Here is a 14152-nt window from a genome sequence, read left to right on the forward strand (position 1 = left end):
GAAAAAGTACAAAAGGAATCCCGAAAAGGTTGGGGTCGGCCAAAGGATCGTGAAGCACAGCAACGCTGTCGGTGAACCAGCAAATGCGGAAGACAACCGCTTAACGGTTGGATCGGGCAACACGCTCCATCTCGTCACGCTTCTTGATGGCGTACGAGTTGGACGAACCCTTGGCGGCGTTGATGAGCTCGTCAGCGAGGCACTCGGCGATCGACTTGACGTTGCGGAAAGCAGACTCTCGGGTACCGGTGGTGAGGAGAGTGATGGCGGTGTTGACACGTCGAAGGGGCGAAACATCGACGGCCTGGCGACGGACGGTACCGGCCGAGCCGATACGGGTCGAGTCTTCACGGGGACCAGTGTTGATGATGGCGTCAACGAGGATCTGGATGGGGTTGGCGTCGGTGAGCAGGTTGATGATCTCGAAAGCGTGGGCGACAATGCGGACGGCCATGAGCTTCTTGCCGTTGTTGCGGCCGTGCATCATGAGCGAGTTGACGAGACGCTCAACAATGGGGGTCTGAGCCTTCTTGAACGACTTGTTCTGGTAACGGCCAGCAGTGTGGGGAGTGTATACGGCATTGCGGAGAGCGATGTAGTCGGTGAGCGAGATGTCCTTGACCTCGACCTCCTGGGCGCTGTTGAGGGTGAAAGATGAAGAGAATGAGCGAGATGGTCAGTATTTTGTTGTTTGACACGGAACAAGTGTGTTTCTCCATGATCTCGACAGAGCAGCGTGATCCAAATGTGTGATGGCCTTTGGAATCGTGAGGCCCCATAATGAATCGTGCTACTGACAATTGTCCACGTAATGGATCGATTGACACCTGTGCCTCCGCATTCAACTTCAGCCAAGCACGTCCTCCAATCGCTGCAACCATGAGTCCAGAATAAATGCCTCCAACTGCTGCGTGCCTGTGCTGCTCTGTCGATATCAATGGTGTCGATGCGGATACTTACTCCCACTTGCCGAAAAGTCGGACACCGCCAACCTGAGGGGCGGCGACGGCAGCAACGTCCTCTGCGAGATGTGAAAAGGAGACGATCGCGAAGCGTTGATGAACGATGGTGCAATGGTCAGTAAGGTCTGTTACGTGGTGATGGAAAGGATTCTGCAACGGCGGCTCTCTCTCGTCGGTCGGCAATGGCAAGGCGGGGCAATTGTATGGCAACGATGACGGTTCCACTGTCTTCGGGTCCAACTATGTGACGGCAGTGAAAAGTGATGGTGCTGGAAATGGTCTTGTTCCGTTTCCGAGACCGTCAATTGAAGATGAGGTGGTCGAACACATCATTCGTGATGAAATCCGCCTATCTGTGCATCGATGCTGACGGGCGAGCTGTTATACGTCACGGTGAAGTGTACTCCATCTGCACGTGTGCATCGCCATGCTTTCAAGTATGTCATGCCAATCTTGGTCTGCCTTCATAGCGGTGCAACAGACGGAAGTGACATTTGCTGGCACTTCCTGCGGTGAGGCCTGATAGTTGGTGTTGCTTCGTCGATGGAGTATGTCCGCTGCTGATGCTACTGCTGATGCTGATGTGCCAATGCCATGCTTCAATGCTACTGCCTTTCCCTTTGCCATTGCCGCTGCGATTGCGAATGCCTTTGTCGAAGAGAGAGCTACGCCGATTGCTGTTGGGTGGTCCGTTGCAATGGAAACTCACTAGGAATTCCAACCTTGACAGCCATGATGGGCGATGTGTGTGTCGATATGTCTTTTGTCCGCGAAAGGGAACAAAAAGTCAAGAGGTGATGAAGGGTCTTGAAGAGGGTGGTTGGTGGAAGTGCAAGCGATTGATGATGTCGAACTCGAAGACTAGCCGTGGATCGCTTGCTTGGCCGGCTCATTCACTGAATGGCTGGATGACTGAACAACTCGACTCGAGCTGCAATTCTGGCTCACACAAGGCAGCAGCAGGCGGCCTTCTGCTTCGCCACGCTTCGTCGCTAAGCTCTCTTAGCACAGTGGCTGCCAGGTGCACTAACAGCTCGAGACTCGCTGCAGGTCTGTGTGCTGCCTGACTATGGACCTAATCTAGGTTTTGAGCGTGACATCGCAGTGTGCAGGCGAATTGTGGATTGGCATCGAGCATGGATTACAATTTTCTAGTTATGGGCGAGTCTGACTTAGTTTGTATTCAAAATATGCTATATTTCTTGTTCTTCATCGTCAATTTTTCAGGGAATTTGCACGTGATCTATTAAGAATCTCGACCGATGTTGACAATATTCCGCCCAGATAGAATCGGGGGCATGAATCTGGCGATAAATCGGATCTACGATTCTACCTGATCAGGCCGTTGAATTGGCCTGCAGCCTCCCCTCACTCGCTGAGAAAGGTCAAATCTTGCAGTCCTCAGCGTCACGAAACGGCAAGTGTATCGAAGCGCCTGACACGTCTTTGGTTGTTGCGATGCGGTAGGATGCCTGATATCTTACTCTCGATTCACAGGTTTCTGACCAGACTGCTCCACGATATCGCCTACGCTGCCTCCTCACGCACAAGGAGGATGATGGATGAAAATCAGGAGTGGTATATCAAACAAACAAGTTTCCAGTGCAGAAGAACCCTTATATAAACTAATGATACAGAATCGAACCACATTGATATCGTGTCGTGGTCGAAGAACGCAGTCCGCAGTCCGCAGTCCACGAGATACGAGGTGGTGTGAGCGGAGAGCAGAGGAGTGGCCGGCCGATCATGTCGATACCAAGCGTGCACAAGTCGAGACCATGTTGAGCCGGACCAAATCCACCTTTTGTCGACACGTTTTAAGCGGGGATGCAACTTCCTTGGCGCAAGAATAACAAATTCGAGTTCGCATATCATCGACACGCGTTGGGCGAATACGTCGGCCACTGTTGAAAACCGACGATCGCCTCATACCCCACCTCGAGCTTGCTTCTTTGGCGGCTTGTCGCTGCCGGCGTTTGCCTCAGTCTTGACACCCACGGTTGGAGGCGCTTTGAACGAAGCAGTCGATTCGACGGCGTCGAGGTCGCCGATGTTGAGAACACTCAGCTTTCGGTCGGCCTGTGAGATGGCCAGCTGGTGGCGCTTGGCCAGCGGCTGAGGCCTGGCGCCAACCTCATCGCTCTTGTCTCCATCCTCCTGTTTGGTCTCGACCGTGTCGTGGACGTCCTTCCATGCAATATCAAAGATGGCGCCCCCTCCTTGGTACTGCTGTACCAGCGCACCGTTGTCGACACGCGAGATGACGACCTTCTTATCGATACCGCCTGTGGCGAGGTAGCGAGCGCACGGACTGAATCGCAACGTGTAGACATTGTCTTCGTGTGCGTCAATCACACGGATGCAATCGCCATTGTCGGCATTCCAAAGTCTGGCAGTCCAATCGAAAGAGCTCGTGGCCAGCATCCTGGGCTGGTCTGGGTAGGCCGAGCCAGGACCGGTTGGACACCACGCGAGTGCGTAGAGCTCCTTCGTGTGGCCGGCGAGCGTGAGTCGCAGTCCCTTGTTGGGTCCTTTGGCCGTGGTGGCGAGAAGGCTCGACGTAGCACCGCTATTCGACGCCGCTCCCGCTTGCCCATTGCTACCCGGTGCCGGAGAAGCACGCTCCTTGTTGCTGGTAGCGTTCGCCGACGACGAGCCGACACCGACAGAACCAGGCGTGGCACGGTCCTTTTCGCGATCGCGATCGCTATTGTTGTCGTCTGCCGCTCGCTGCGTGCCATCGTCGTCCACGTCCATTCCCTCCAGGTGTGCGCTGCCGCCTCGACGCTGAGATGCTCGCTTGCGAAGATGGTCGCCAGCCGATCCAGCAGCACCGGCAGATGCTCCACCTGCACCGCTGGAGCCAATGTCCAGAGCCCAGATCTTGGCTGTGGTGTCATCGGATACGGACGCTAGCAGCGTCTGAGATGGATCGAATCGAATCGCGTTGACTTCGTCTGTGTGACCTTTGAACGACTTGACCGGCTTGGGCTCGCCGAGTTTGCACAAATTGATGCTGTTGTCAGCTGAGCACGTGGCAAAGTACATGTCGGCGACCGTAGGGCTCAAGCCGTGCGGCATGGGCGGCGGCGCGTCCGACGACGACTTGGGCTTGAGCGAACCATCGGCAGTCGACAGCCACTCGACGTCGAGGACGCTGTCGCTGTGCAGCGGGAACGTGTGTCGCGGCTTGCCGCTGTTGAGGTCCCACACAATGATGGTGCCGTCTGCGCTGCCGGTAAGCAGCATGGTGCCTTTGCGATTCCAACGGACGCTGATGACGGGTCCTTGGTGCATGGACATGACGAGATGCAGGTCTCCCTGTGGCGTCCAGAGCCGGACGATACCGTCATAGGAGCCTGACGCGAGCAGCGTTCCGTCCGGATTCCAATCGAGCGTCGAGATGTCCTTGCTTTGGGTCGCAGGGAGATGCTTGCATATGGTAGGTGCATCGGGAGCTTCGTCTGCATTCTCCGGCACCTCCCAGATGCGCACGGTGGCATCACCGCCTCCTGATGCCAACATATTGGGAACAGACGGATTCCAAGCAGAGATGAACACTTCGCCAGTGTGGCCGGCCAGCGTGGTGATCTGGGCATCCTCAATAAAGTTGTCGCCCTTCGGTTGGGGTATTGGCGCCTTTGGATCTTTGCCCTTGTCCGACCGCTTCTTGCTCGCCTCGCCGTTCTCTCCGGCTGACGACTTTCCGCCCTTCTTCTTCTTACCGCTGCTTGCTTCCTTGTCCTTGGTCGCTTGCTTCTTCTCAGCACCCGGAGAGGTTGAGCGCGACTCGGCTCTGCCGTTACGATGGTCTCTGCGAGACGCAGCCGAGTCCTCCACCTCAGCCTGCGCTTCTGTCGCGGCGGGGGCGTCTGCCTTGGCGCTGACCTCGCCCCTGCGCACACGCTTATCTTCTCGATCCGCGTCCGAGGTGACCGAATTGGAAGCCTTGCGCTTGGCGTCCTTTGGTTTTAAGGTCGCTGAGGCTGCGTCGTCGTTCTCGACGACATCTTCGAGCTTCTTCCTGGAGGAAGACGCCACTTTGGAGGATCGGTCGGCATCTTCAGTTCCGAGCGACGATGCTGAGGTAGATGCCTTTGTGCTGTGGACGCCATTGACCTGCTTCGCAGGTGCAGATGGAGCTGGTGGTGTTTGCGTCGCTGCTTCTTTGTGTTCGAGTCGAGGTTGTAGAGCGGCAAACGGATCTGGCTCTGGCGACAGCCGTGTCGGACTCGCCGGTGGAGGGGTTGGCCGAGGCTTGCCGTCGCAGACGTGCGCGGGACCCACGAGACGGATGGTGGAAGAACACGGCTTTTCCGTGCCGTCGTCTTGGATGTGCGCTTCTACTGATGCATAGATGAGGCCCTTTTGCAGGAAGCGGACCAGCTGTCCGGGCTCGATGATGGCCTCTTTGGAGAGCGGCTCATCGTCTAAGCGAGACTCGTGCCGCAATGAGAAGGAGGCATGATGGAAGCCAGATTCCTTGAGGTAGTGGTAGACCAACAAGTTGACTTCTGACGAGGTGCAGAGGGGGGCCATGTTTGCTGGATGGAGAGGCAGGCCACGCAGTGCTGCAGGATTCTAACGATGCAACGAGCCAACGAACATTGGCCGAAGACTAGGTGCGCGGGTACTCGTTTGGTCGATAAAGCCGAGGAACGTCCCAAGTGAGGAAACGCAGACTCGCCACACGTAGGTTTACAGAGGCTATCGGCTCTCTGACTCGCTTGCCTTCCGACCGTTACCGGAAAGTCAAGTCGCCGCGCTCACTAGGGAGTGGTTGCGAGGTCGGCTGAGATTGGAAAGGAGTCTATGCGTATCACTGGGATAGCAGCTTTCGTGCATGCGCTGTTTCCCTGAGCACGCCTGTCAAGATGAAGTCGCGGCAGGTATTGGCGCTTCAGGTCTTCTCTTAGGTAACTCGGACGATAATGGCAGGTCGATCGACAACCGGCGGATGAGTCGAGGAGAGAGCGCGAACAAAAGAGGATGAGACCGCGTACCGGATGGATGACTGGATGATGGATGAAGCAGGACGTCGTCAGGCACAAATACAAGGACACGTGGACACGAGGCAGAGGTCGATGCGCTGGCGATGAGGAAGCACTTTGGATGGGTCGGAGTGCCGAGGGTAGTGCGGTGCCGTAGTAGCGAAGGAAGGGACGGGCGGAGCGTCTGGCAGCAGTATACGGCGCAGCAGAAACAGCGAAGGACAGGCGCCTAGAAAGCTGCAGCCCGACGGATGGACTTGCGATGTCGACGACGGGAGTGATAACCTTGGCTACCGTACTCGAATCGTCTTGAGGAGTGGTGCGGCGGATACTTTGACGTGACGGAGAGAGGATGGGGATGATCGCGAAGATGTAGATGGTCGATGAGGGTCAAGGAGCAACGGATGGCGCATCCAGATGGAGAGGCCTTGGGCCGAGAGGAGACGAGACAGCCGAACAGAGAGCGAGTGAGAGCAGGTCAGAGGAGACGAGACGAGGCAAGACTGGCCGATGAGATGGCGAGGGCAAAGCCACAGCGGAAACCTCGAATCCGTCGCTCCCTTTCCTCTCTCGTCGCCAACCTCTCACTTGTCGACCTCTCTCTGACTGCCTCAAAGCGCGCGTGTTCACGACCGTGCTTTCCGTCGCGGCTTGCAGGGCAGTCAGAAAATCATCGGTCGCACTCTCACGCCGTGTGGTGCCAGTCGCACACCCACTTTGCTATTTCTCTCATTTCGCACAGCTTGAGGGCACAGTCACACTCTGTTTGATCTGTCGCTGCTTTTCATTTGCGCGGGTCAGAAGGCTCGGACACTGGCCTTTTGCCCTCAATTGCAGAAATCTCAATTTTCGAGATTTAGCCTTTTATTCTTCCTCTTCGACTGAGCCGGATCGAGCAGTTGGCTCTTTTCACCTCGACATGCTGTTGAATACCACCTGTCATCCAGCTTTCTAGCGTACAACGCTCTCCAAGTTACACTTCACCCATGTTCATTGCAATGGACCCGATCACACCTTCGACTTGTCCAACATCGAGCCTCCTCATCCCATTCTGAATCTTTGTTCTTCGATACCGCCGATGCCTACACACGACAGCGATGCAGCCTTCTTGATACAGTCTCGGACCAAGCCGATTTCGAAGGGGAAGCCGCTAGACGGAGCAGAAAATAAGACGTCGAGCATGCGTAGTCTCTGTGCATCTGCTCGAAGCGCCTTGGCTGTTCGGATGCCGTCACCACCCTTCACATGAGTTCGGAACGCCCCGAAATTGACGCGGTAGAGCCCGATCAGCCATGCCTGACAGAGCAACTGCATGCGCAAAAAGACACTGGCCAGGACATGAACAATTGGCTTCCTGGTTTGGGAGACGCAAAGGCAAAGTTCTAGCACACCGACGAGACAAGAGCGTTCGACAAAGCTCGGGAAGACTTGATTAGACGAGGCAAGACATGTAGCAAAGGCAGCTCAGGGATCTGCGCGTCCAGAGGCAACCGCACTTGCAGCGGTGCAGACCCATCACTTCTTGGTCTTCTGCTTCTTCTGCTGCGTCTCCTGCTTCTGCTTGGTGCCATTGCCTCGCTTGTCTCCAGCTTGAGGCTCCTCCTCAGCGTCGTCTGCGCTTTCCTGGTATTCGGCCTCGTCTTCGTCATCCTGGTCTTCATCATCCTGGTCTTCCTCCTCCTCGTACTCTTCCTCATCCTCGTCAGCCTCGTCTTCCTTCTGGCTCTTCTTGCCATTCTGCTTCTGGTTCTTGCCGTTGGTCTGCGACTTGTTCTTGCTGCCATTCTGCTGTTTTCCTTGAGTCTGCTTGCCGTTCGACTTTGACTGAGCTTGTTTCTGCTTTCCGCTGTCTTCCTCCTCCTCCTTTTCCTCGTCGTCGTCTTCCTCATCGTCATCATCCTGCTTACCCTTCTGAGAAGCCTTCTTGCGCTCGTCGGCCGCCTTGTCCGTGTTGGCGACGAACTGCTTGCCCTGCTTGCTCTGCTTCTGCTTCTTGTCGTCGGTCTCTTTCTTCTCCTTCTCCGACATGTTCTCCCACGCCTTCTTGGGCAGATAGCGCTTGCGACTGCCGTCCTCCTGCTTGGCATCGCCAGATCCATCCTTGGTCTGCCACTCCTCTTCGCCCCATTTCGAGAGGTTCTTCTGCGACTCGTCCTTCTTGCCGTCGTCTTTGTAGCCGCCTCCGCGCTTCTTGTATTCCGAGGCCATGAACTGCGCCTTGCGTGCAGACCACTGGCCGGGTGCACCGCCCTTGTCGGACTGCTTCACTTCTTCCTTGATCTCGTCGCGGAGCTGTTGGAAGCGCGGGGACAGGGGGGAAGTGTGTCAACATCGTTGGTCGAAGCGACGGTGGGGTCGGTACCCAAGTAGCAGGAATTACTCACCTTGGGGTCGGTGTACTTATCGGCGGACGGCATGTTTGCTGTTACTCTGCGGGTTTTGACGCTGGCGCTGAAGAGGGGAAGTGATAAGAGGCTTCCAATACGAAGAATGGATGATACTGCTGCTTATATCTTCAAGGCAAGAGGATTGACTTTTGCAGCAGTCTTGTTGGGCGGACCACTCTGTACCGGAACACACACCGAGCGCAGACGAGCACCCGAAGTGGAGGAAGTGCTTCGCAGCGCAAGACATGACATACTGTACTTTGCTTGTCCGATTTGCTATCCTCGTGAAGTGCATTTGCATCAAGGACCTCAACGATGACGGTCGATCCGGGACGGGGTTAGATAAGATCTGATTCATTCTGGACCCTGGAACGGAAAAACGCCGCTGTCGTCGCACTCTCGCCTTCAACAAGATCTGCATTCCGCACCCATCACATGCTTTGCAATGAAGGTCACGAGCCTTCTCTGACGTTTCGCGTCCCGGAAACGGCTGTTGACCCTGGTGGAAGATGTGGAGAAGTTATGTAACCTTTGGTGAATCATCCTTCCGGTGTCAGACCCTTTTCTTTCGCGAAAGGGAAATGGCGTAAATGAGGAGCTGCCTGACGCGTGACTTACCAAAGCGTCTCGGCAGCATGCCTCTTGGGTGTGCTACTTGTTCTCATGGGACGCATCGTTCAACGTCGCACTGTCGCTTCCACAAAAATGGCCCTGGAGGAGCTCGACGTCATTGCAGTCGCAGGAGTCTCTCATCGGTTACCGGCTACAGATCTCGTGACAAACAGAACGCACCGCAAGCGAGGTCCGGTTCCGGGATCGTCTTCTCCTCGCTCTCCCCACAGCGTCCTGGCAGACTGTTCCAACATCTCACACCGCCTTTGACCCAAATGCACTCACCCCACATCCGCGTTCCGAACACAACTCTACCGATCAGACACGATTTGAAAAAGAATGCTCGTAACTTGGGCTAGTGAAGAATATGTTTGTACAGGCAAGAAAGGTGGTGGGTGGGGCTCGCAGCTGTCCCTATGCACAGCATGCGAGGTGTAAAGTCAAGGGCATCACATGTATGAAAGACATCCATATCTGTCGTTTCCTTCTTTTGTTTCCATCGGCGATCAAAGCATGAAGCTGAGCGGGTTCTCAAGGGCGTCCTTGAAAGCCTTCATCCACTTAGCAGCCGTGGCACCGTCAACGGTTCGGTGGTCGGCAGAGATGGTAGCCTGCATGACCATCGACTTGCGGAAGCCCTGCTCGCTCTCTGCGTCGGGCAAGAGGCGTGCCTCGGTGCCGCCAATGGCGAGGATGCAGCTCTGAGGAGGGTTGATGATGGCGGTAAAGTGGGTAATGCCGAACATGCCCATGTTGGAGATGGTGAACGAACCACCCTGGTACTCTTGCGGAGAGAGCTTGCCGGCACGTGCCTTGGCCGCCAACGACTTGGTAGCCGCCGAGATGGTGGCCAGACCCGATCCGCCGACATCCTTGACGATGGGCGTGATGAGACCGGTAGGGGTGGAAACAGCAATCGAGATGTCGGCCTTGTTGTGCTGTCGGATAAAGTCGCCGTACCAGGCCGAGTTGACCTCGGGAACCTCCTTGAGCGCGACACCGGCGGCCTTGGTGATAAAGTCGCCCACACTGAGCTTGGCCGCCTTGGCCTTCTCGACGTCCTTGCCGGCCTTCTCAGCGGCAGCCTTGTTGAACACTTCGCGGAGCTTGAGCACCTTGTCCATCTCGACGTCGATGCTGACGTAGTAGTGCGGGATGGAGGACTTGGACTCGGTGAGACGCGCTGCAATGGTGCGGCGCATGTTGGAGACGGGGATGTCGGTGTAGTCGCCTTCGCTCGAGGCAGGGGCGGGGGCGGGCGTACCAGCCGACTTGGCGGGAGCAGCCGAGGAAGCGGACGGCGCAGGCGCGGAAGCAGCAGCAGCCTCGGGCTTGTAGTTCTCGACGTCGGCCTTGATGATGCGGCCCTCAGGGCCGGTACCCTTGATCTTGTTGAGTGCGATGCCCTTGTCCTGCGCCAGCCTGCGGGCAACAGGGGTAGCAAAGATGCGGTCGCCCGAGCTCTGCGAGCCGAACGACGAGCTGCTGGAGGAAGACGACGAGGATGAAGATGGCGCGGACTCTTGCTGCTTGGGCTCCTCCTTTGGCTTGGACTCTTCCTTGGGCTCCTCCGTGGCAGCAGGTTTGGCGTCACCACTTTCTGAAGATGCCTTTTCGGCGAACGCATCCGCTTTCGACAGGTCGTCGCCCTCCTCGGCCATAATAGCGATGAGCGAGTTGACCTGGACAGCCTTGGAGCCGTCGCCGACGAGAATCTTGGCGAGAACACCGTCGTCCTGAGCCTCGACGTCCATGGTGGCCTTGTCGGTCTCGATCTCGAGCAGAACATCACCGGCAGAGAAAGCCTCACCGGGCTGCTTCTTCCAAGCGGCGATACCGCCCTCGGTCATGGTGGGCGACATGGCGGGCATGTTGAACTTGGAGAACTCGAGCGCACGTCGCGACGAGTGGAAGGATCGGTGCGAGAGCGTCGACGAAGACGACGAGGCGGCGGCGACCGCCTTCTGGAGGCCAGATCGCTGGAGGGCACGAAGAGCCTGCATTGTGAAGAAGGGCTGGCAGGGGCGGATGAGGGCGCGCCGTCGACGAAGGATGGTGGAGGATGGAGAGAAGAGGAGGACCGGTGTTGAGCAACAGCAAGGATGAGTTCCCGTCGATGAGAGAGACACGCGAACAACCAGCGCTAGGGTGAGAGAGAGAGACACACACACACAAAATCAGTTGCGTGGACGAAGCGAGGCCAATTAACGGACAGGCCAACAGAAGAAGAAACGAGGAAGGAAAAAAGGGGCTGGATCCTGCATGGCATTCTTTTTGGGAACGACCGACGGCAGACCGTTGGCTGGGATTTCTGCTTTATTTTCCCTTTACGAGAATTCGGTCGGCCAAATTGAACATCGTCGCCAGCAGCCATGCGAATATCCAAGTACCGAATTTGTTTCAACGAGCTAGGCACCATCGATCCGTAACGGAAAGATGCGGGATGGCGCGGTGCGTCCGAGCTTCGATCGCATACCGGATGGCGAAGACCACACAAAGCCAAGCCTTTGATCGGAGTGATGCTTGCTCTCGCTGCCTCAAAATGGAGTCTGCACATGCTCTATGGAGGGGGCAGGATCAAGTAGATATTCTCGATAGAGACAGAGGTCTCGAAACTGAATTTCGCCGTTCGAAAGACCCGATTTTGTATCGATAAGCAGGTCGTCCTGCGCCTGTCTGCACGAACACTCTTGTCGAGCGTGCCGCGTCGGCGAAATTCTCGACAGCAGCAGCGAGCAACGTTGCAATTCCACTCTTCGCCTTCTCCGGACACGACCAGTCCCCAACATTTACCGCCGAATGACAGCTTGCCTCAATGAGTAGTGTTAGGTCCGAACGGCATCGACTAGATCCATGTATGCCCCCCTCCTGTGTGTCGCAGATCGTTGTGACCGGCGCTCTTGTGAGACGGTCTGGACCCTGCAGATCTTCTCCAGCAACGCTGTCGTGCATGTCAAAACTGGCGAGGCTGAGCAGGGTGAGGACAGCGGGCAGCGGGGTTGATTCGGATCAGGAACTTGGCCTGTTCTTCCCCGCCTCCTGTCGGAAGTCTCCGAACAAGTACTCTGAATGGCTTTTTTCTTGGAGCCCTTCCCTCTCAGTCTCAGGGGACCACTTCGTACGAGGAGACCTCCATCACATCCTTGTTCAGCTGGCGGCACTGTTCGATGTCGTACCATTCTCGCCTCGGACCATCACGCTCAAACGGCAGGACCTACGAGGCTCGTTATCACACGGACGGGGACGATGCAGACCACACAGCATCTCCTCTACACAGGCTTTCCAACAGCGACGCTCTGGCAGTGCGATTCTACGGATTTCTGATTACTTCTTCTTTTTACTCCAGACACTAAGCGTCAGCGATTAGCTGGTCACCTTGTGCAGCGACTCGGCGAGGTGCTGGACGTTGTGGTTGGTGATACCAGCGACCGAGATACGGCCGTCTCCGGTGAGGTAGACGTGGTGCTCGTTGACCAGCTTGGCCACCTGCTCGGGCGAGATGCCGAGGAAGGCAAACATGCCGATCTGGTTGGTGATGTGGTCCCAGTTGAGCTTCGAATTGAGGTCCTGCACAAGCAGGTCCTTAAGCGTCGAGCGCATCCCGTTGATGCGGTCAGCCATGCCCTTGACCTCGCCCAGCCACTGCTGGTACAGCTGCTGGTCGGCAAGGATGGTACCGGCGATCTTGGCTCCGTGCATGGGAGGGTTCGAATACAGAGGTCGCACGATGATCTTGATCTGGCTGTCGACGCGGGCACGCTCGTCGGCGTCGGCGCAGACGATCGAGAATGCGCCCACGCGCTCACCGTACAGACCCATGTTCTTGGCGAAAGACTGCGAGAGGCAGATCTGGTGGCCCTCGGAGACAAAGTGACGAACGGCGAACGCGTCCTTGTCGGTGTCACCACTGGCGAAACCTTGGTAGGCCATGTCGAAGAAGGGGAAGTGGCCCTTCTCCTTGACCACGTTGCTGATCTCCTTCCACTGCTCCACGGTAGGGTCGACACCGGTGGGGTTGTGGGCACAGGCGTGCAGAAGGACGATCGAGCCAGCAGGTGCCGCCTTGATGTCCTCGATCATGCCCTTGAAGTCGAGGCCGACAGTCTTCTTGTCGTAGTAGCGGTACTGCTTGACCTCGAGACCGCTGTCGCGGAAGATGGGCGTGTGGTTACCCCACGAAGGGGTGGGCAGGTAGATAGTCTTGGCCTCGGGGTAGTGGCGCTGCAAGAAAGCACCACCGATGCGGAGCGCACCGGTTCCCGAGATGGACTGGGTGATGGCGATGCGGTCCTCCTTCACGGGTGCGCTGTCCTTGCCGTATGCGAGGATGGCCGCGTTCTTGGTGAAGTTGGCGAGACCGGTGATGGGGAGGTACTCCTTGTCGCCCTTGGCATTGAGAACGAGCTCCTCGGCCTGACGCACCGAGGGAAGCACGTAGGGCTTTCCGTTCTCGTCACGGTAAGCACCGACACCGAGGTTGATCTTGCGAGAGTCCTGGTCGCGCTTGAAAGCCTCGGTGACACCGAGAATCGGGTCGGGAGGTCCGGCCTTGACGTGTGCCCATGTGCTCTTGAACTGTCGCACAGCAGGCAGCGAGATGGCGCCGAAACGAGGAGCCTGCGAGGCTCTGACAGCCGTTCGAATGGTAGCGGGAGCGAGCATCTTGTCTAGCAATCGGATGTGAAGCGTCGAGAGATGGTGGTAAGGTGATTGATGTCGTAGCTAGCTTTGTGCAAGCTTGACGTGGACGCCAAAATGACGAAGTACACACAGCAAACACACTCAGAGTGCGAGCTTGCCGAACAGATCGCCGGGCCTCTCGCTGAGAAGAATCGCATTTTGGCAGGATGCGGATGCTTAGCGCATGCTCAGTGCGCGGGGAACACAGAGACCGGTCTCGGACCGCCTTCTTCTTTCTCTTCTCCTTCGACTCTGACTCAACTCGTGAAAACTCGGAGATCTCACCTCGATATCACCCGACGACCCGATCTCACATCTCCGCTTTTATTTAGAGTCTAACAGATGAGGTCGGTAAAAACAACAGCTCGGAACACGGCGCCTGGAAGATCGTGTGGAATTTTTTGGTCAACTTTGGCCAAAATGAGCTTTTCTTCTGCTTTGCTCGTTGTGGTGTCACAACGCTAGTTCATTCGCACAACATCACCGACCCTCTCCTGATCACAGTAGACACTTGTCCAAG

At 56.6% G+C, this 14152-nt stretch overlaps 6 protein-coding genes across 6 annotated transcripts; all 6 read right to left on the minus strand.

Annotated features, from left to right (window-relative positions):
* Positions 1-100: 100 nt before the first annotated feature.
* Positions 101-5501, minus strand: PHSY_006935 (vegetative incompatibility protein HET-E-1; the record flags this gene model as incomplete). Its single annotated transcript, XM_012337531.1, has 3 exons — positions 101-638; positions 961-1021; positions 2900-5501. 3 exons carry the CDS (start codon positions 5499-5501, stop codon positions 101-103), a joined length of 3201 nt encoding a protein of 1066 aa, XP_012192921.1.
* A 1493-nt stretch (positions 5502-6994) lies between these two features.
* PHSY_006936 (hypothetical protein) lies at positions 6995-7267 on the minus strand (the record flags this gene model as incomplete). Its single annotated transcript, XM_012337532.1, has 1 exon — positions 6995-7267. The coding sequence occupies one exon, from the start codon at positions 7265-7267 to the stop codon at positions 6995-6997; it is 273 nt and encodes a 90-aa protein (XP_012192922.1).
* A 201-nt stretch (positions 7268-7468) lies between these two features.
* On the minus strand, positions 7469-9014 carry PHSY_006937 (midasin; the record flags this gene model as incomplete). The annotated part of the gene is made up of 3 exons (XM_012337533.1): positions 7469-8245; positions 8338-8404; positions 8959-9014. The coding sequence occupies 3 exons, from the start codon at positions 9012-9014 to the stop codon at positions 7469-7471; spliced, it is 900 nt and encodes a 299-aa protein (XP_012192923.1).
* Positions 9015-9458: 444 nt separating this feature from the next.
* PHSY_006938 (pyruvate dehydrogenase protein X component) lies at positions 9459-10955 on the minus strand (the record flags this gene model as incomplete). Its single annotated transcript, XM_012337534.1, has 1 exon — positions 9459-10955. The coding sequence occupies one exon, from the start codon at positions 10953-10955 to the stop codon at positions 9459-9461; it is 1497 nt and encodes a 498-aa protein (XP_012192924.1).
* A 574-nt stretch (positions 10956-11529) lies between these two features.
* PHSY_006939 (hypothetical protein) lies at positions 11530-11904 on the minus strand (the record flags this gene model as incomplete). The annotated part of the gene is made up of 1 exon (XM_012337535.1): positions 11530-11904. The coding sequence occupies one exon, from the start codon at positions 11902-11904 to the stop codon at positions 11530-11532; it is 375 nt and encodes a 124-aa protein (XP_012192925.1).
* A 411-nt stretch (positions 11905-12315) lies between these two features.
* On the minus strand, positions 12316-13614 carry PHSY_006940 (potential aspartate aminotransferase; the record flags this gene model as incomplete). The annotated part of the gene is made up of 1 exon (XM_012337536.1): positions 12316-13614. The coding sequence occupies one exon, from the start codon at positions 13612-13614 to the stop codon at positions 12316-12318; it is 1299 nt and encodes a 432-aa protein (XP_012192926.1).
* Positions 13615-14152: the final 538 nt, after the last annotated feature.

The sequence above is a fragment of the Pseudozyma hubeiensis genome (assembly GCF_000403515.1).
Source record: "Pseudozyma hubeiensis SY62 DNA, scaffold: PHS68, whole genome shotgun sequence".
Lineage (NCBI taxonomy): Eukaryota > Fungi > Basidiomycota > Ustilaginomycetes > Ustilaginales > Ustilaginaceae > Pseudozyma > Pseudozyma hubeiensis.